At 37.5% G+C, this 20,981-nt stretch overlaps 2 protein-coding genes across 2 annotated transcripts; both read right to left on the bottom strand.

The window, feature by feature from the left end:
* Positions 1-6,713: 6,713 nt before the first annotated feature.
* LOC144083399 (peptidyl-prolyl cis-trans isomerase FKBP3-like) lies at positions 6,714-8,455 on the bottom strand. The gene is made up of 4 exons (XM_077611226.1): positions 8,119-8,455; positions 7,843-7,934; positions 7,030-7,119; positions 6,714-6,940 (listed from the first exon to the last, which is right to left on the bottom strand). Exons 1-4 carry the CDS (start codon positions 8,138-8,140, stop codon positions 6,884-6,886), a joined length of 261 nt encoding a protein of 86 aa, XP_077467352.1. The 5' UTR covers positions 8,141-8,455; the 3' UTR covers positions 6,714-6,883.
* A 713-nt stretch (positions 8,456-9,168) lies between these two features.
* Positions 9,169-20,264, bottom strand: mpzl3 (myelin protein zero-like 3). The gene is made up of 6 exons (XM_077611223.1): positions 20,012-20,264; positions 17,839-18,005; positions 10,842-11,055; positions 10,132-10,288; positions 9,596-9,665; positions 9,169-9,404 (listed from the first exon to the last, which is right to left on the bottom strand). The coding sequence occupies exons 1-6, from the start codon at positions 20,079-20,081 to the stop codon at positions 9,324-9,326; spliced, it is 759 nt and encodes a 252-aa protein (XP_077467349.1). The 5' UTR covers positions 20,082-20,264; the 3' UTR covers positions 9,169-9,323.
* Positions 20,265-20,981: the final 717 nt, after the last annotated feature.

Raw genomic sequence — 20,981 nt, 5'->3', positions numbered from 1 at the left:
CCACAGCCTTCCCGCTTGTTGCGCGTAGTGACACTCAAGTCCAGCACGATCACATTGCTCTTTCACTTCACCATTATGTGTCATAGTATATTTCAGACGATACGCGGTATAATGTACTGCGTCATTTTTCTCTTCACTCATTCAGTCCAGGTCATGACAGTCAGTCACACACAAAGAGCAGAAGAGCTCATACTGATGTTACACTATAGTATAGAGTAAGGCTTTTTTCTTTAAAAAATCGACATAGTATAGTAAGGCTAAGAAAGTCGGAGAATAAATCTGACTTCTGATTCTTCTCCTAGTTTTTGCTGTGGTCCAGTGGCAAAAATATTGGTTCAGGACTTGTGGGAATCAGGAGTGAGTTCAATTCCACTCTTTGCAATTCACAAATTGTTTATTGAGGTAATGAAAAGGATAAATATAACTTCCAATCACTTCATTTCAGAAGTCACTGTGGTCCAGTTGCAAAGACAAACGGTCAGAACTTCTGGTGGACTCAAGTTCAAATCAGGAGTGAGTTCAATTCCACTCTTTGCAATTCTCAAATTGTTTATTGAGGTAATGAAAAGGATAGATATAACTTCCAATCACATCATTTCAGAAGGCACTGTGGTCCAGTGGCAAAGACAATGGGTCAGAACTTCAGGTGGACTCAAGTTCAAATCAGGAATGAGTTCAATTCCACTCTTTGCAATTCTCAAATTGTTTATTGAGGTAATGAAAAGGATAGATATAACTTCCAATCACATCATTTCAGAAGTCACTGTGGTCCAGTGGCAAAGACAATGGGTCAGAACTTCAGGTGGACTCAAGTTCAAATCAGGAGTGAGTTCAATTCCACTCTTTGCAATTCTCAAATTGTTTATTGAGGTAATGAAAAGGATAGATATAACTTCCAATCACATCATTTCAGAAGGCACTGTGGTCCAGTGGCAAAGACAATGGGTCAGAACTTCAGGTGGACTCAAGTTCAAATCAGGAATGAGTTCAATTCCACTCTTTGCAATTCTCAAATTGTTTATTGAGGTAATGAAAAGGATAGATATAACTTCCAATCACATCATTTCGGAAGTCACAGTGGTCCAGTGGCAAAGACAATGAGTCAGAACTTCAGGTGGACTCAAGTTCAAATCAGGAATGAGTTCAATTCCACTCTCTGCAATTCTCAAATTGTTTATTTAGGTAATGAAAAGGATAAATATAACTTCCAATCATGTATAGGCGGGCCGCCTCGTGGTGTAGTGGGTAAGTCACCTGCCTGCGACGTGGGTGTCAAGGGTTCACGTCCCGGTGTCGCCAGTCAACGACTGTATGGTGTCGGCAGTCGGCCGCAGGCCGACTGTCGAACACCACCAGGGATCCCCCCTCCCAACTGTCTTCCGGTCAGCCGAAGGCTGACCGGAAATATTGTTTTGCTGAAAAAAATGACTAAGTCTTTATTTGAATGAAAAAAGGATTACCCATTTACTGAACTACTAGTGTAGTGATTAGTCAAACCAGAGCGGGATTCGAACCCCATCTCCCACATGGCAGTCAAATCCACTAACTTGAGGTCTGTCTGACCCATTGTCTTTGCCACTGGACCACAGTGACTTCTGAAATGAGATGATTGGAAGTTATATTTATCATTTTCATCACCTCAATAAACAATTTGAGATTTGCAAAGAGTGGACTTGAACTCACTCCAGATTTGAACTTGTGTCCAACTTCAATTTCAACCCATTGTTCTTGCCACTGGACCACAGTGTCTTCTGAAATGATGTGATTGGAAGTTATATTTATCCTTTTAATTACCTCAATAAACAATTTGAGAATTGCAAAGAGTGGAATCAAACTCACTTCTGATTTGAACTTGAGTCCACCTGAAGTTCTGACCCATTGTCTTTGCCACTGCACCACTGTAAAGTTGGAAGTTGTATTTATCCTTTTCATTACCTCAATAAACAATTTGAGAATTGCAACAAGTGGAATTGAACTCACTCCTGATTCCCACCTCATGTTCTGACCCAATGATTTTGCCAGTGGACCACAGCAACAATTAGAAGGTGAAGAATCAGAAGTCAGATTTATTCTCCGACTCTCTTAGCCTTAATTGCTATGTCATTTTTTAAAGAAAAAAAGCCTTACTATACTATGTCGTTTTTTAAGAAAAGAAGCCTTACTATACAATATCGTTTTTCAAGAAAAAAAGCCATGCTATACTATGTCGTTTTTTAAAGGAAAAAAGCCATACTATACTATGTCGTTTTTTAGGGGGGAAAGCCATACTATACTATGTCGTTTTTTAGGGAAAAAGCCTTCCTCTACTATGTCGTTTTTCAAGAAAAAAAGCCATGCTATACTATGTCGTTTTTTAGGGGGGGAAAGCCATACTATACTATGTCGTTTTTTAAGAAAAAAAGCCTTACTATACTATGTCGTTTTTTAAGAAAAAAAGCCATACTATATTATGTCGTTTTTTAGGGGGAAAAGCCATACTATACTGTCGTTTTTTAGGGAAAAAGCCTTCCTCTACTATGTCTTTTTTCAAGAAAAAAAGCCATGCTATACTATGTCGTTTTTTTAGGGGAAAAAAGCCATACTATACTATGTCGTTTTTTTAGGAAAAAAAGCCTTACTATACTATGTCGTTTTTTAAGAAAAAAAGCCTTACTATACATGGTCTTTTTTAAACAAAAAAGCCTTACTATACATGGTCATTTTTTAAGAAAAAAGCCTTACTATACATGGTCTTTTTTGTAAATAAAAAGCCTTACTATACTATGTCGTTTTTAAAGACAAAAAAGCCTTACTATACTGTGTCGTTTTTAAAGAAAATAAGCCTTACTATACTATGTCGTCTTTAAAGAAAAAAGCCTATACTATGTTGTTTTTTAAGAAAAAAGCCTTACTATACTATGTCGTTTTTTACGAAAAAAAAGCCTTACAATACTATGTCATTTTTTAAGAAAAAAAGCCTTACTATACTATGTCGTCTTTTAAGAAAAACGCTTTACTGTACATGGTCGTTTTTTTTAAATAAAAAAGCCTTACTATACATGGTCATTTTTTAATAAAAACCCTTAATATACATGGTCATTTTTAAAGAAAAAAGCCTGACTATATATACATAGTATTTATTTTTTAAACAAATAAAAGCTTTACTTTACATAGACCACTTTTTTTAAAAAGAAGAAGTCTTACGATGTCCAGCCATTCAAGTCATTTTGCATGCCAGCTTTACGTTTGTACCAAATCTCGGGGTATTCTTTGCTCAGTTATGAAGCACGTCTAATAAGATGAATAAATATTTGACATTACGTCGACAAGGAAAAAGAGTGTCGCCAAACGTTCGTCAAAACATATACATATAGATTACAAAAAATCTCTTTTGAAAAATGGGTGTTTAACAAATAAAAGATTGAGTTTACACACTTAGAAGGTGAAGAAATTCAATCACTCGTCTATTAGAATCCGACAGCTGTTTATGGCCATCATAAAAAACATTTCAACTCTCTGCGTTGCACGATTTGGACAAACGTAGCGAGAGAATCTTAACATACACACACACTCATACACCCATAAATCATGCGTTATAGGGATTATAGATTTGAAAAAAACAATCATAGGTTGTGGCATAGCTAGGAAATATTAATTAAGCATCTCTAGCAAGTCAAACTGCACACACTCTCTAAGAGAGCAGACCACAGAATATGGATCCAGATGGTGTTCTACAGAGGCTCTGACCCTTTAGTGGATTATTTTGACAAACATGCATTTTAACCAGCATGGAAGTCTTAGTCTTTTCTCGATATTACTGCAATAAATATATTCACAGAAGGAACAAACTGGCCAACTCGGAGCATTGTATAACGCCTCCCACGCATACAACTCAGCCATACAGGCAAGCGGTAAGGAAAAAAAAAGTTTGGAGTAAACAGCATGATTTAAAGCACGCAAAATCAGCAAAGAAAGAGAGGCTTGTATTAAAATCTAAATCATCACCATTTATTGACCACTTCCTCTGACGTCTACACATCCATCAACTGAACTATTGAGTACAAAAGTGGCAGTGTTTGCTGCATAGTGTAATTGATATATTAGTGTGATATTGACATAACTGAAATATTCTAGCTTCATTGTTCTGCCTTAATTGCGGGATATTTTATTATAGTCAAATTTACATGGAAAAAAACCCAAAAGTATGCCCGCCTACATACAATTGTTAATGCTCATTAGTTCATATTTTTCACTCAAATGTATCTTGTCACATCTAACACACCAACATTATCTTGTTGTCATGCTGTCTATTGTATTTCGGACACTTAACTCCAAATTGCGGTCTCATGTATTGTCCGTTTGATCTTCTCCAAGGACAATTACAGAGTAGATCAACATCATCTTTCCTGCCATCCTTGATTCAATAACATTGGATGTGACAGGACGTTACACCTGACACAGGTCCTCTCATACAGTGTCATTTTAGTGGGCATCAAGGAGAAGTCACTGGACTGAGCAAGGATTTAGTCGCCCCTAATTCAATATTAACATCACACATCGAAATTAGACTTGCTAATTTACAGTTTATGCAATGCAGTCAATCATTTCCAAGGTCCCATGTTCCAGTTTATCCCTTATGATTTGTTCCACCAGTCGTATTTTAGGTGCTGAACATGTACCAGTATCTTGAATCTGACTTCCTGGGTAGAGTTTGCATCCACTTCCAACTATCATGTTGATTGGTGCCCATAGTTGGCTAGGATATAATTTTTTTCTCCCTGCTTTTGGGAAATTAAACTTTTTGTAAGATCAGAGGGCATTGTAAACATCTCAGGGCACCTTGTTGCGAGTTATATTTAAAATATTTGATTTCTAACATTAGTTATACCACGCGACAGAATCCTAATTCTGAGTTTGTACATCAATACGGCCCTAATAGACATGCACAACCAGAATATCGCACATGCCAGCATACGTGTTCCATTCTGTTGTTTTCAATTGATCTCTTTACCTGACTTAAATCGAACGAAAGCTGAAATTATAAATCTGTTGTTCTGCAAATGTATCATCCTGGGAAGTGGAATTACATGTCCACACAACCAGGCAATCCTTGTCCTTTTTCTTTTTTCTAAATATTGTGTTTGCCTGTCCAGATTCATGTAAATAAGCCATTTAAATCGGAATTTTGCTATTTTGTTTCGAGTAAAGGCCAAAGTTTTTTATAAATGTTTTACCTATTTGTATTGTTTTTTTAATGGTGCAATTAAATTGTATTAACATCCTATTTTATGTGCAATTGGATATTTTGGTATAAGCAATGATTACATACAATAATGTCAGAATAAGTTAAACGAGAACTGAAGGCAAGGAAAGTTTTGCAAAATTTTAAATGAGGCACAATGTTAGTTTTTGTATTGAATTGTTTTATCTAATTTGATGGCTGTGTGATTCACTATGTGAGCTGAGTGTTCAAACAAGCAAGATGACGTCTGACTGTTTACACCACCTGTGTCAAACGTGCGGCTCACGGGCCGAAAGTGGCCTGCTAGGAATCCGATCTGGCCTGTGTGGTTGTTCTGCCTGACGGGTACTTTGCAGTTCATTCAAACTTTATGTACATATAAATACTTGTACACTTATGTACATACTAGCCTTCTCTTTTTTTCCAAAAAGGGAGCCACAAAACCAAATGTGAGTTGTGTGATTCAGTGCGTGCACCACTGCACATTCGTTCATTTGCTACCTACTGTCAAAACAGTTCCTTAAATGGCAGCCAATGAGTTAATAAGGAACCTTAATATGCCCCAAAACTTACAGGAAGTAACCTTGAAATGACCAAATATCAGCAGGAGGTTAGCACGTCGACCTCACAGTGGGGGACCTGGGTTCAAATCCAGCTCGGTCCATGTTCTCCCAAGGCCTGCGTGGGTTTTCTCCAGGTGCTCCGGTTTCCTCCCACATTCCAAAGACATGCATGGTAGGCTGATTGGACACTAAATTGCCCCTAGGTATGAGTGTGAGCGTGAATGGTTGTCTGCTGTTATTTGTGCACTGTGTGATGAAAGCTTTAAATCTCAGTATATTTGTATAATGACAATAAAAGCAATCAATTCAATTCAAAATTGTCTCCTTGTGCCCTGCGATCGGCTGGCCACCAATTCCGGTTGTCCCCCCCTCTGGCCCAAAGTCAGCTCGGATAGGCTCCAGCACCCCCACGACCCTAGTGAGGATAAAGAGGTTCAGAAAATGAGATAATATATAGGTATAGGTAGATGGGTAGATAGGTAGGTGTGTATATGCAGTGGCGGGCCGTGCATTTCACACCTGGGCCTTCAGTAGTGGTGTGTGAATCAATCCAACCCTCAATAAGTATTTTATGGCTATAAAACCTTTAATGCAGCTACGACACAAAAAAAATCACTACCAAGTTAGGTTTTTTCTATCAATATCAAAAGGATACCTGTCATCAGGAAGGCCATCTTCCCACTCGGGTGTAATCTCTCCATTGCTCATAGTCAGCAGGCCTTTACTCCACTGCAAAAGGAAAGCAACAATAAAGCCACAGGAAGACAAAATGGAAATATTAGACATACCCCTCTGATGACTGCTCAGTGGCTTGGGTGTTCTTTTTGTCCACTGTAGAGGCAGAGAGACTCAAAAATGATCTGAGTTTTTAATAACAGCGATCTCCAACTGCAGTCCTCAAGGGCCTCTATCCAGTTTATTTTCCATGTCTTCCTCCACCAGCACACCTAAATAAAATAATCAGGATCTTGATCATTTGATTCAGATGTGGTAGGAGATATGGAAAACATACTGGACAGGGGCCCTCGAGGACCAGAGTTGGAGACCCTGAGGGGATGTTGGTGTCAAAGACTGTGCCTTCCTCCAATGTCCCCATATATCAGCAGCTCACCGTGTCACCTTTCTTTAGCGTTGATTTGGTAAACTTGAGTGGACCCTGAATAGAAGCAAGATACAAAATGAGTAGGTCTAGTACGCATTACATGAAAATAATAAATCAAATAACCTGAAACACTTGGGGCCTACCTCATGCACAACTTCTGCCTGGACTTTTTTGGTCTTCTCTTCGATTTTGACAGCTTTCACCTCTTCCACTGTGTCCGTGGCTTTAAACCTCTAGAAAACACCACAGCGTGATCATGAAATTGCTAATTTAACCATTTTCATCCATAAATGACCCACATTCATTTCCCATGTTATTCCATCCTGGATGAGGTTTTCCAGTCAATCATTTCAAATCCATTCATTTTTTTAAATAAATATTCCAAAAAGTCATCATTGCTTCCGTTTTTCTCTTCATAAACTGAGGAAAAAAAATGGTTATTTTACCATATGTTTAAACTTGAGTCAAAAATGACCCCTGCACTTTTGTTGAATCAGAGCTACGAAATACTAAGAATCGTCCATAGTTTACTACGCCAGTTTATAGCAAATTACAAAATCCGCATTTTCTATGAAAACTATGAAAATAATGCATTCAATGAATGTCTCACTTAGGTTTTGTCCAAACCACATTCAAAACTAAAAATGAAAAGGTCCAAGCCCTGAGGTCTTCCTTTAAGAAAGTAAAGGGAAAACAAGCAGAGGGTAAAGTTATACGTATATTCTAGAAGTGTACCATTTATTCCTAACACCTCCACTGATGGCACTTATGCGAGTTATCCACACAGGTTCTTGCTATTAAAAATCAACACTAGACCAGTTGGTGTGTTTTCATTCAAAATTTGAATGCATCCTAATAAAAAAACAAGCTAATTGAGCAAAGCCTTGAATACTGAACGCTGACTTTTAATTATTACACGGATAGAGAAAATAGAAACAATTTAGAAAATGACTCACTTTGCTGACAAACAGCTCGTTATGGTGTCGACAAGCCCCTCCTTTTTGGCCACATTCTTGATGTTTCCCAAAAGTCTGTGCTCGTTGAGGAACTGAAACACACAATGGAATCTTTTTTTTTAAACATAAAGAGCTATAGGTAACGCAATGTAGCCAATTTGTTTGCAAACATTTTTCGGTTCCAATCACGTGGGGCACGCGATCGTAGCATGGTCCCGTCAAAAATCACTCTTAAAATGAGATATGGGGCTTCAAAATCCCCAAACGACAACATACCGAATGCGCTGCATTGTTCCATGAGACCTTTATCCGGTCTTTCTTCAGTAAATCGTCACTTCTGAGCTGCTCTGCAGTGCACTCTCGAACTGGCTGCTGGCTCATACGCCATTTTGAAGAAGGGCGGTGACCATTTGAACTCTGACCTTGGTCATGCGCATTAAAAATAGACACCAAAAAATCATTGCTTTCATGATAACATGTATTTAAATCTGCAACCATATCAATTTCTTATCCTCCGCTATTAAATCAACACAACAATATATTTGCCTGTGCAGCTTGCTATAGATAGTTTGTTAGCTCTGGCTAGTCCACTCTATCACTAGCCAATCATAGTTTGTGAAAGCGATGACGTGTGCCTATGCCTATGAAAAGGCCCTGTTGTCGCCATCTCGAAATCTGATTGGTTAGAGATTGGCAGTGTTTGAATTATTAAAAGCTTTGGAACAGAGAACGAGCTCAAAATAAATTTAATAATAAATTAGACAGAATGAGAACTGAATGGTTTTTGCGTTTTTTTTCCTTCTAAATACTTTTATTCTGCTTTATTATCACTCTCACGTCACACGACTACTGCTTTGTCCTTGGGAGATTTTAAAGGAATATACTCGCTAAGTCTGTGTACATAGTGAAAGCATTTCCATTGAACAGAACAAACAGAAAGAAGAGGAAGAAGAGGCAAATGCTGTAACCATTAACTTTAGCAACAGACTTACTTTGCATACATTGTCCTAATGAGTTTATCCTCATTGTGACAAGTCATCTAACTCAAGTCAGGCTTATTTGTCATAGAGTGGAAATCATGCAATTGTTAAAAAAAGGACAGGTAAAAAATGTTAAAAACATGTATCATACAAGGACTACCACATCCAAAAAATCTCATTTTACAAAATTAAAGCGACATCCTATCATGCATACAAATTACATATGTACTAATATGTACTCATAATATTTTTCAAAGGCATAATCAAAATCTTCATTTCATAAAAAAATATGACAAGCTAAATAAGACATCAACAGCTGTGACAAGGCAATAAATTAGACAAAATGTATCTCCTTCACATCGTGTGCACCTCTTTACTGAACCGACCTGCTGAGAGGTTGTCATTCATGCACATTAATTCACCATTGATTTCCATTTGGTCCCAACCCTATAAAAGGCCCTGAAGGTCTTAACATTTACAAGTAAGCAAGCGGAATTCCATCTAGCAGCGAGACTCTGCATAACCTTCAGTAGGCGATGAGTTCGGTTTCATGTCGTTATAGTTGTACTCAAACTCAGAATCCTGCACACAATGATGAGAAAATACCACATGAGAAAGAGCTAGCAGAAAGCAGACATGAAAAGCACATAAGAATAATTGTGTATTTAGACACAGTATGGAAGATTCCGCCTGTGAAGCTAAGACAAAAACAAGTGACGTACAGTTATTTTTTAAGACTGTCACACAATTGAAGAGCATGTAATGTACTGTACCGTCAGATCTAGGTCACAGCATGTGGCCCCCTTGTACTTTCTCCCCACTAGACCGTTGTCATACTCCTCTCTAAAGGACATAGAAGAGACAATTGTGAGTCAACATGCCAAGTAGGCAAAATAGGAAAGACTATTGAGTTGAATGTTTTGGACCTGGGGATTAATACAGATTGTTGTAAATAATTTATTGTTCCTAATTATTTGAAGTGCACAAACTAATAATTAACATTTTGAGATCTATCATCTATACTAGCAGTAGGGTGGGCAGTAAACGTATTGGAAAAAACGTGGCCACCCCATAGCGGTGCCATTGGAAATGAACGTGCAAGATTAATCTGAATAAGCAGTAAATGCTGGCTGGACATGCATTTGCTAGATTTATCAAGAGACTTTGGCCAAAATCCCATTCCGACCACAAACTTAATCATTCTTCAACCTTTGTAAAATTAGCAACTCAGAGGTGAATCCATACCAAGAAAAGGCTGGATAAACCCCAAGAGACTCACTTCAGTGATTGGTTGAACAAATCGACTCACCCATCTTCGACCTCTATGGCTGATCTGTAGCCCTGTGATTGGCTGTGATCTCTCTTGGGGCAGAGCATTTGACCAATCAGAATGAGGGCAATAATGGTGGAAGGGATGAGGACGAGAAAGAGGAGGAGTGCAACATCTGAGAAGCGAAGGCTTGGTACTAAGGAGAATCATAGGAGTTACTTACAGTATCAAAAAGTAGTACATTAGGAAAGGCCCTGTTCTCACCTCCACATTTTTCTTTCATAGAATGTAATAAAGAGGCACAAAGAAATGAAATAATGACAGCTGCTTGATTCCTTATAGCAGTATCAAAATTGTGAACTATGGAGAATTTTGATACAAACTAAAATATACTCCTACTGTATTCCAGTAAATGGGCTGACAGGGGGAGGAAATGTACAAAGTACACATTAAATAATTGTTGATGAGTCAGCTGCATTCACTAAAACAAATTGTAACTTTCCACTCCAATGTGCCTCTATGTCAAGTACAGTCATTTGAAATAAATATAGGTAGTGTTCATATACTGTAGACATCCATTGGTGAAACTCAGCTTTGTTATCTAATTAATGAAATAGAATTAGAATTTTTTGCTTTTGGGTGCAAAGGCCCAAGTGGGCAATTTTATCTACATTAAAGTGTGCATAATGTTTGATGCATAATGTTTCTGCTTGATGAACTGCAAAATGATAAAATGTGAAGCATCTTACCCTTTGGCGTGACAGTGAGTACTATGTGCGAGTTAGGGCTCCCGTGGACATCTGGTGGATTTCTGACTGAGCATGTGTAGGTGCCATTATCATTCAGTGTGGAATTGATCAGAGAGATGGAGGCTTCCCCCCTTGCTGGGCTTCCTCGCCACTGAATACGCCCACTGAATTGGCCCTCTGAAGGAGGGAAGGCACGAGAAGAGAAGTGGAAGAACTGAGGAGAACAGAACACGAAGCAGGAAATATTTAATCCAGAGTTGAACATTGTGGTAAACTGCAGTCAACAGAAGCAGCAATGCCTTGGAATTTTGTCACAAAACAATAGCTAAGTGGGTTTATTGTACGTGTAGAATAGTCTCTCTGCTATTGCCATAGCAACTCAACTACTTCAGGGGTAAAATTTAATATTAGTGGAAGAGCAGGGGACGTTGCTCACAATGCATTATGCTTCTAGTGTCAGCATGATCATCTGACCACAATTGTATAATGCCCAAATACAACACTGAATAGATTTCCACCTTGTGTTTACACGAGATCCACATTTTACGATGATGTCGACCAACAACAGTGCGAAATGAAGGAGATTGAGTGCCTTCAAGCATGCCTTTTTCTTTTGATTTATTCCTTATTATGCCCTGCTGGTTTTCATGCAAACATTGACAGTAATAATGACTTGACTGTGGTGCTTGCGCCAAAGCATGTACTAACTAGCATAATAAATTCAAGTGAGTGACGTAGGAAAAGACCTCCATCTTAAACAGAGGACCCCCATACGGTAAATTATTTGGATTGGCTTAAATTCACCTTGCCACATGTTTTCTTGTGAGGAAATGCACGGTTCAGCTATTGATTTGTATTCACCACAGTATAGTCTTTTTCAACAAAATCACTTAGCCCTCTGCCAAGATATAAACATATGTCACCTAGGAAATCAATGGACAGATGGCGAAGATCGAATAGCTAAAAGCAGATAAAGTTTCATGGAGATCCAGAATTTATTTCCAGGATTTCCTCTGAGAGGCATAATTGTTTGACAAATGGGGAGGTGCTAGCAGCTGGTCAATCTGATTCAGATCTGTTTGAAATAGAACTTTTGATGCTGCATAAAGTTCCTCATTGAACTACTCTCAAGGCAAATGTTTACATTGCAGAACAAAATTGAGAATAAATTCAAGCATACAAAAAAATCTCAGAGGAATAGCTTCAAAAACTGGACATAAGGGATGGCACAAAAACCAATAGGCATAAGAGAAAGCTACATTCACCCAGACTCTCAAAGAATGTCATCATTTTTATATTATATATATATATATATAGTGCTTGGCATACAGTTGTGAGACAGATGGTGGGAATACAGGCTGACTAAAAAGAAGTGTTCATAAATATGGACACAAATCTGTTAAGAGAAAACTAGTAAAAATAAAAGTACAAGATCCTTGTAGACTCTAAAACCCTATCAAAAATGAAAAGCCATGCATTTCCTGGTTCTCCAAAGAAAAGAAACCATGGAAATAATGTTTGACCAAAGCATGTTAGCACTTCATACCTGTGTTTGGGTTTACTTCCAGCGTTTGTGAATGTGAGCATAATTGGTTGCATCCCTGATTATGCTTATGCTAGAATGACGTGATGAGGTATAATTATCTCAGAGCATTTAGATTGATTAGTTTATTATAAAAGATGAAAACATTGTCAAAGCCATTCACACAGACATGCAATTATAATAGCTTTAAATGCTGGATTAAGCATACTAAAGTAGTTGGCAAAGTCAATTTGTAGTACCACAATAATGCACGCCACCTGTCAGCCTTAGGTGATTTGTACTATTTTGTACATCTTTGTTCAGTGTAAATACGACTTTGAAATTTAACTGAATAAAGGGTAAATCTACAATGGAGGTCTGCAACATTTTATTATAACAATTAAAAATAACTAACTAGAGGAATACAGTAATACCTCGACATACGAGTGCCCCCGACATACGAGCAATTAGAGACACGTGTAAAATTTTGAGCAAATATTTATCTTGAGATACGAGACACATTTTGATATACGAGCATACAGAGGATGCGAGAGGCTGCTCATAAGAACATCATGGGCACCGTCTCTTTCCCCGCAATTCCCTCGTGTAATGTCTCTACAAGTACTGGGCGGAACGTTGCATTTTTTCAGTGTTTTTTTCCCATTAGTCAGTGTGAATGGCGGAGCTTGTTCGCTAATACGAGAGGAGTATTACTTCCCGGGCAAGTGGTCGTGCATTAGCCTATTGTGAGGACATTTGTGTGCATCATTTTTTAATATATTTGAAGAGAAGACAGAAGCAAACAACCCTCAATAGGTTCCTTTTAACTGCAGCTGAAAGTCAGGGTGGAGGCGAGGAAAATAGAGCGAACCCGGGAGAAGAAAGGTATAAAGATGTAAAACAAAATTAGAATTAAGTTTAGTGTAAAGTTAGATTAAACTTATTTTTGTGTGTGTCTGTATCGTAATTCAAGTTAATTTACATTTGTTTATGTTATGTTACAAGCGTGTTGCCGTGCAAAATCTCTCTCTAAATTATGATTGGGACATCTCTATATAGGATTCTTGCGTGTGGCGGCCAGGCAAGGGGTTAGGGTTACTTGGCACACGTTTTAAATTTAAAAAATATCGAAAATGCAAATGCTTGAAATGCCCAGTGGGAGTTGTCACAAAAAAAAAACAATAATCCTTTCAATGCTTTTTCGAGCCATGCTAATTACGATTTGCTTAGTCATTAGTCAACAGCAGGATAGTCATGAGCAGACAGGATGCCATGCAAGCACTCATTCCATCAACCACTCGCAAATATAATGTTCTAATATTTGATTGCAATTGAAAGAGCTCGTAAAACACGGTCAAATTAACTGACAAAGTATATGTCATGTATTGTCTGAAGGACTAACTTCATCAAGACTGATGTAATAGAAACGAGCGGTGAAAGCTTTGTGCGATTACTCAAATTTACAAGATTTTAAAGATTACACTAAAGACATTTGCTCCAGAATGCCTTATTATGAATGTGTTGTATGGTTCTAAGGTAATTGGATCAGCATTGATTGTATGTTTATTTTTTTTCAATGGCCTAAACACAGAGATCTAGTGGAGCCTGCGCACCGAATGCCCGATTTGAAAGTCAAATGACATTTCTGGTTGAAATTATCTCTGAAATAGCAGAAAAATCCAGAGGATAAAGTATCATTGTCCCTGACTTAGTAGGCGACCTCTGCATACCTCTTAAGACTTTTGCTCAAATAAGCAGTTTAATGATTAGTAATTCAAGCTTTTTCACCCCCTCTTTTTTAGTCCAATGTGGTTACTCAATAGTAAATTGGTTAATAAAATAAGGAGAATGGTAAGTGCCAAAAACAGTTGTCTTTAGTTAAATTAATTGATACACTTCCCAAGCATAACCGATGTATTGCAGGATTTTCATAGAGTTGGGAACAAAAAAATAATAATAATAGACCAGATATTAGTTTTTTGAGATGCAACCGTATTGATAGAAAGCTCCTAAATCGACACAAAACCTACCAGTAATATAGAAATAAATCTGTTTTCAATACAGGGCACCAGCAATTGTGATACTAGAAATTGGTTATACGAGGCATCACATCATTTTCTTTTTGAAACCATTGTGAGTGTCCCGTAGTAATATCAGCATGTGGTGTTTTCTTCTTTAAAACATTTTGAGCACTTAGTTCTTCTTGTAAGAGACGCCTGGAGTTGTGAACTTTAAAATAAAGCTGTACCATGTACTCCATGTGATTTATTGGGCTTTCATTGTGAAATAAGCCAGCATGATTTTTGTGGTTTCTTACTGTCTAAACTGCACATTTGTGGAACAATAATATTCAAGCTATTGTTTGATGTGATGAAAATACATCACCAACAGGGTGATGAAAACCAGGTACAATTTCACATAATCAACATTTTATGTGACTCCTGTAGAAGATAGAAAATAGTCCGGAAAGACCAAATATGACAAATGTCTAAGAATGATGCATTTAAAACAATTCCCAATCTTGGCAATTATTATTTTGTAGAATTTATATGCCCCAATTGCTCCTACAATTCACGATAATCTCTCACAGCTATTTGATTGAAAACGTATGCTCTCTTTTAACATATATCAAATTAATTCTTATTTGGAGCAAGTTTAATATGCAAACTAATGAAACACTAGCAATTGGGTTTGCATTGCCTGAATAATTGTAAATAGTTATTCATGGTCAGGGCCACTGTGATATACGACCAGAGAACCTCAGACAAATAATTCTGCCAAAAACATTAATGAAATTGGACGGAGCGTAATTACTGGATTACAAACTAAAATTGGAAACATTCAGCCCAAGTTCCATCCACAGAAAATATCAAGCCAAGTCATATTATGTATTTGAGATTTTAAAAAAAAATCTCAGTGTTGCTCTTTTTGCAATAACCTTAGTTTTGCAATGTTGTGACATATTGAGACACAATTGCATGAGGATGCTGTTATAATTCTTTGCCGTTCTTCCGCACTTTGAGGGCAGACAACTTTGTCTCTTAATGACTAAACTAACAGTACTCCACATTAGGAGCCACAAAACATTAGCTTTCACTTCACTCTGAGTGCTCCTATAGGAAATGATAGCATATAGGGTTGCAACTACCACAGTATGTATTCCAGTGGTCCAATGCAATTACACAGACCCACATTTGATGGCTCTCTTCATGCCTAAATGGAACTTCCTAAATTATGTGGTGGTTTTTAGTGGAATGGTCAATGAGCCTCAACCTAGATTGAGCACTGTTAGAAGATTGAGTGCTGTTATGGGTTGGAAGGGAAATGTGGATGGCATCTTGGAAGACCACAATACCACCATAGAGAAAAGGAATTTAGGTAGCTGATCTTATTACGTTTCTAGGGAAGCCTCAGAAAAACACAGATGCTTGGCTGAAGTGTGATTGCATAAAAGACTGACAGATGAAGCACACGCATTGATTGAATTGGGTTGAGACTTGATTTGAACCCAGCAAATGCTCTTTACTAAACAAAAACCCTTGTTACAATTCCCATTATATTCCCACCCATTTTCCACACAAAATCAAATGTATGTTGTGATGATGCTTCGTTTTGTGCCGGTCTGGAAATCTTCTGTTATGGCTCTAGTGCAGCAATTCTGTGTTGCTCTCTTAAAGAAAAGTTGCATGTAGATAATAGACCAGGTCTAATTCATTGTTAATAGTATGTGTTAAGTCTTCTGTAAAACGCTGCACACAGTTTCAAGAATGTCTTTAAAGAAAGATTTGACCAAATAGTTTACACTGTCCTTAAAGGCGCACTATCACATGGGAGCTACTTAACTGAATTCAAAAGATGTGACTTTGCTGAGCCATAACCCAGTCATTTTCTTTGAAAAATAAACCAAAAAGTGCAAAAAAAGTACAATCTCATGTTTTTGGGACCTACTTTCTTACTTTCAACTTTGTATTCCATGATAAAACTAATAAGATCACGTCTACATACTGGTGTTACGTTGAGGTATACGCCTTTCTGCTGGCTTCCTCTCTCTTGTAGTGTCAACGTTTTTTTAAGAAAGCTGACGACAACAATGATTTTTTTGAATACTTTTTGATCTGTGTGTGTCTTGATCATTTATTTTGAATACTCTGACAAGATCCCATCATTTAATTGGCTTTTAAAAATATGTGATATGGGGCCTTTAACTGAATATTGTCTGCCCCAATGGTTCTTGTTTTTAAATAATGTAATTTTCATACCATAAGCCCCTACACACACACACAATTTGAATACTCTGTTTTATAAGTGGTGTGACATGTTTATGGATTGTTTCAGGCCAATGAGCTACATGTATTTTGGTTTAATATATGATAACACAATGTTACCCCCTGCGGATTATTTATTAACAAATACCGTTTTCTGTTCAAATTTGGTGGGTATGCCTTAGAGGCCCAGATTTACAGCAGTTTTTTCTTTTGTTTCTAGTGCTATTAATTCTGACTCATTTAGATAAATGTTAATTGGCTAATGTGTGCTACTTATGTGAAACAACAAGGGACTAATTTGTTCCACAACTGATGTCATTTTTGGGAAAATAGGACGGTTGGTGAAGGAGGAACTTGTTTGGGTACCAATATATTTACTTAAAGTCATGTGTCAATCTTAGCATAGCTATTACAGAATGGTGAAGTCATTGTTTACCATCTCAATATTACAAAGTAACAGTCACAGAGAAACCGGCCTAAAGTAAAAAACTTCTGAAACTAAATAGCCATTCATTTCTCTTACCGCTATGTGTTTGTGTTGTTTCAAATATGTTTAACTACTTAAAGGCAAAGCCAGAGCTCGAACACAAAGAGGTGATTACAACTCTTTTCCATTTTTTTGTGTTCGGCGGGCTAAATAAAACATAACCCCTTATCATTGGATTTGGCATTAAGCTACGTCTCCATATTTCAACATCACTCAACTTTTGTACAGTCAACAAGGGACAACTTTAAGTTGAGTCCAACACTTGATGTAAGAAGCAGGGGACAATTTGGCCTCTCTTAAAATCTCCCCAGATGTACAAAGCTGGGGTCATTGTGGCCTAGAGAGTGGCCAAAAGGGCCTAAGTGCTTTTTAATTAACAAGCCGTTCAGCCACCGTTCTGTTATAAGTGTGACCGCTTCATATGCATTGTGTTGGAATGTGGACCAAACAGACGGGAACACACAAGTGTATATATGTATAATTAAAGATTGTCGAAGGGAGTATGCATGGCATGAAAAATATGCCTCTACTTACAAAAAAAAAAATCAAGTTATGAAAATACTTCTGGAGCCAATTATTTTTTTAAGTAAAGGTACCACTGCATCTATAAGAAATTCAGATCAGAAGATCTCACGTGTTTGTCAACTGTGGGCTTGTGAAATTCTTCAAACCATTTTATGTGACTATGTATGAAATGGCTTGACTTGTTTTGACTTTACTCACATTCTGTGGCGGCCCTCCAGTTTGGGGTCTGTAGGACCAGTCAACAATCATCTTGCTGGTGGGCCGGCTTGTGGAAGTGAAAGTGCAGGACAGTGTGACGGTATCTCCCGTGGATGCATGGAGTTCGGCTGGTGAACTCACTGTGATAGATGAGACTAGTGAAGGAGCTGCAAAGAAAAGCACAACATTCATAAAAAGAACAAGTGAAATGAAAACCATAGTGTGTGTCGTTCTGTTGAGGTGTTCCATTGATAGGCGCTGAAAATTTGATGGCCGAAGTGTGACTAAAAATGACGTTTCGGTCTGAAACGCTTTCGTCACTGAAATTATAGGTCCAAAACCAAAAATTGCTTTTGTCCAAGCAAAAAATTTGGAGGCGTGCACTACTCAAGTGCACTCGAGCAGTGAATGAGGATGTGTTGGCTCTGTGCAGCTTTTAGTGGGCACTCACAGTGGAACAGCACCAGCGACATTCACTTCCGGCCTTTAGATCTTCTCTCAACTTGCCCTCTTTAAGTAGTTCTAAATGAGTCTAGCACGTTGTCTCTTATGTTTTATTTATTATTCTGAGCTGTGCATTCTTTACATTTCAGCATCAAATAAGTAATTTTAAGTAAATGTTTTATAACTAATTATTAAGAATTCATGTTTTAAATAAATCATATTAAATATACACACACATATACATGGTCGTTTGTCTCTCTGCGTGCCCTACGGCTGACTGGCGACCAGTCTAGGGTGTAGTCTGCGTTTAGCCCGGAGACAAATTGGATAGGCTCCAGCAACCCCCGCCTTACGAGGGAGGATGTGCGATGTGGAAGATGATTTGGTGCTCATATAGATACCACAAGAGGGCGATGTTGTGCAATATTAGTATTGAAATTATTAGAAATGCACAGAATAAAAAAAACAAATCTCAACATTGGCTTTGCTACATTTATTGTAAAAGTTTTTCAAGCCTTAGGTAGCCCACAGATAACTGAGCCCTGGCAACCAAGATGTAAACACAGACTTGATCTTATAATTCGCTGATTGGCATTTGTTGTAAACCAGAATCATAACATTAACTAACAGCGTGACAATTTACACCTAAAATGGGAAATTGTATAGTACATGTTAATTTTTTTGTATGTATACATTTACACCCATAATGGGAAATTGTATACATATGTATATTTTTTGTATGTATACATACATACATATACATACACACACACATACATATACATACACATTTATTTATGTATTTTTTTTAATATCACATTTAAAAAAAAAGAGAGATTGAAAAGAATATCAAATCCGACCCAAGACATAAAGCTTCCCGGTAATACAAAAATTGCCAACCCTAAAACATCTTGATGAGACGTTTTTTATTTTTATTCTTTTAAAGAACAATTGTGACAACCAACCCTGTTCCCCCTTGGAATGTACCTAACAGAGGTCTGGTCAGCATAAAGCAGGGGTCGGGAACCTTTTTGACGAAGAGAGCCACAAACAATTCATATTTTCCAATGTTATTCCTTGTGAGCCATACTACAAATTTAAAAGTCAAAATACTTACATGTAAACAAGTGCCTTTTCATTTTTTTTGATAATTTCACCACTTTTAAAGTGAAAAAAAACTGAATATTTTTTAAAAGATTCTCATGCTGTTGCTAATCAATGAGGATGCATTCCAGAAGAGTCTACTGCAAAAAAATGAAGATTAAAGCAGTTCTAGATGTAATATCTCAGTTCTGTCACCAGCAATTTCCATATTTTAGCTCACAGGTTAGCAAAGAGCCAGATGCACCCATCAAAAGAGCCACATGTGGCTCCCGAGCCATAGGTTCCCTACCCCTGGCATAAAGGCTCACATGTCGCAATCACGTTGGACGCCGTACATCCAAAGTGCCTTTAAAGAGAAGCTTCTTCGGATAGAACATTTACTTAAAAAATAAACACTATATCTTTATCTGCAAATAACAGACGCTTTATTATTTTATAAATGTTCTAAATTTGCCAGCAGAAGTCGGTTCGTCGTTCATTTACCTTAACAAACATTTCTCGAAAAAGATTTCAACTTTTTAAACGTAACAAATATCACGGAAAGAAAATAACCTCGTTACTTGTTGAGGAAACGCCTGTGAGTGATTAAGCAACGTGAAAACCGATCTATGTGTTGTTTACTCACCGAAAAAAACGACCAAATGGAACAGCAGCACGACGCGGAGTAAACTATTCCTTTGGCACTCTCGATGCATGTTAGGACATACAAAAGCATCCAAACGCGGTAGTGTAAATGTAAAAAAGGAAGAAGAAACACGTCAAAGCTTTCGAAAAAGACCTTCCATTCTTCCGTTCGGCGTGACTCAAAGTCTCCGTTGCGCACAAAAAATGAGGACGACCTGACAAACAGGTGTTTCAGGAAGTGCGCCTAATGATCAACTTGGTGAATTAATCAGACCTGATACAAACCTTCAATCATTTATCATTCACCCAATCATCTAACATAAGGAATTTACTGTGGCTGTTATGATATCAGTCAGAAAATGTATACACTTTATAGACACAGTTGAAGTAATTCGATTAGAATGCTTGTTTAGTGTAAAGTCAAAATACATTTTCTGAGTAGTTAAGCCAGGGGTTGCGAACAAATTACACAAAAAGCACACACAATTAAAACCATATTAATCACCATAACACTCAAATTATTTTTATTCATTCATTCATTTTCTGAACCGCTTTATCCTCACTAGGTTCGCGGGGGGTGCTGGACACTAACCCAGCGGGGTACACCCTGAATTGGTGGCCAGCCAATTGCAGGGAACAAGGAGACAAACAACCATTCACGCTCACACTCATACCTTAGAGCACAGGTGTCAAAGTGGCGGCCCGGGGGGCAAATCTGGCCCGCCCCTATCATTTTGTGTGGCCTGGGAAAGTAAATCATGAGTGCCGACTTTCTGTTTTAGGATCAAATTAAAATGAAGAGTATAGATGTATATTAAATTTCCGGATTTTTCCCCTTTTAAATCAATAATTGTAATTTTTTAATCCATTTTTCTGTGTTTTTAGTTCCAAAATCATTTTGTAAAATCTAAAAATATATATAAAAAAAGCTAAAATAAACATTATTTTAGATCTATTAAAAAAATGAATCT

This window comes from Stigmatopora argus, chromosome 10 (genome assembly GCF_051989625.1).
Source record: "Stigmatopora argus isolate UIUO_Sarg chromosome 10, RoL_Sarg_1.0, whole genome shotgun sequence".
NCBI lineage: Eukaryota > Metazoa > Chordata > Actinopteri > Syngnathiformes > Syngnathidae > Stigmatopora > Stigmatopora argus.
Note: the sequence above shows the minus strand (reverse complement) of the source record. Positions and strands in the feature narration are given on the sequence as shown.

Bases quoted from the DNA above. Each gene is read 5' to 3' on its own strand.
- LOC144083399 (XM_077611226.1), bottom strand. From the start codon at position 8,140: ATGGAACAATGCAGCGCATTCG. The intron at 7,120-7,842 runs GTGAGTCATTTT...GGTGTTTTCTAG, and splicing joins ACGAGCTGTTTGTCAGCAAA to AGGTTTAAAGCCACGGACAC. The intron at 6,941-7,029 runs GTAGGCCCCAAG...GCTTCTATTCAG, and splicing joins AGGCAGAAGTTGTGCATGAG to GGTCCACTCAAGTTTACCAA.
- mpzl3 (XM_077611223.1), bottom strand. From the start codon at position 20,081: ATGCATCGAGAGTGCCAAAGGAATAGTTTACTCCGCGTCGTGCTGCTG. The intron at 11,056-17,838 runs GTGAGTAAAGTC...TGTTCTCCTCAG, and splicing joins CTGGAGGGCCGCCACAGAAT to TTCTTCCACTTCTCTTCTCG. The intron at 9,405-9,595 runs GTACAGTACATT...CATTGTGTGCAG, and splicing joins GCTGTGACCTAGATCTGACG to GATTCTGAGTTTGAGTACAA.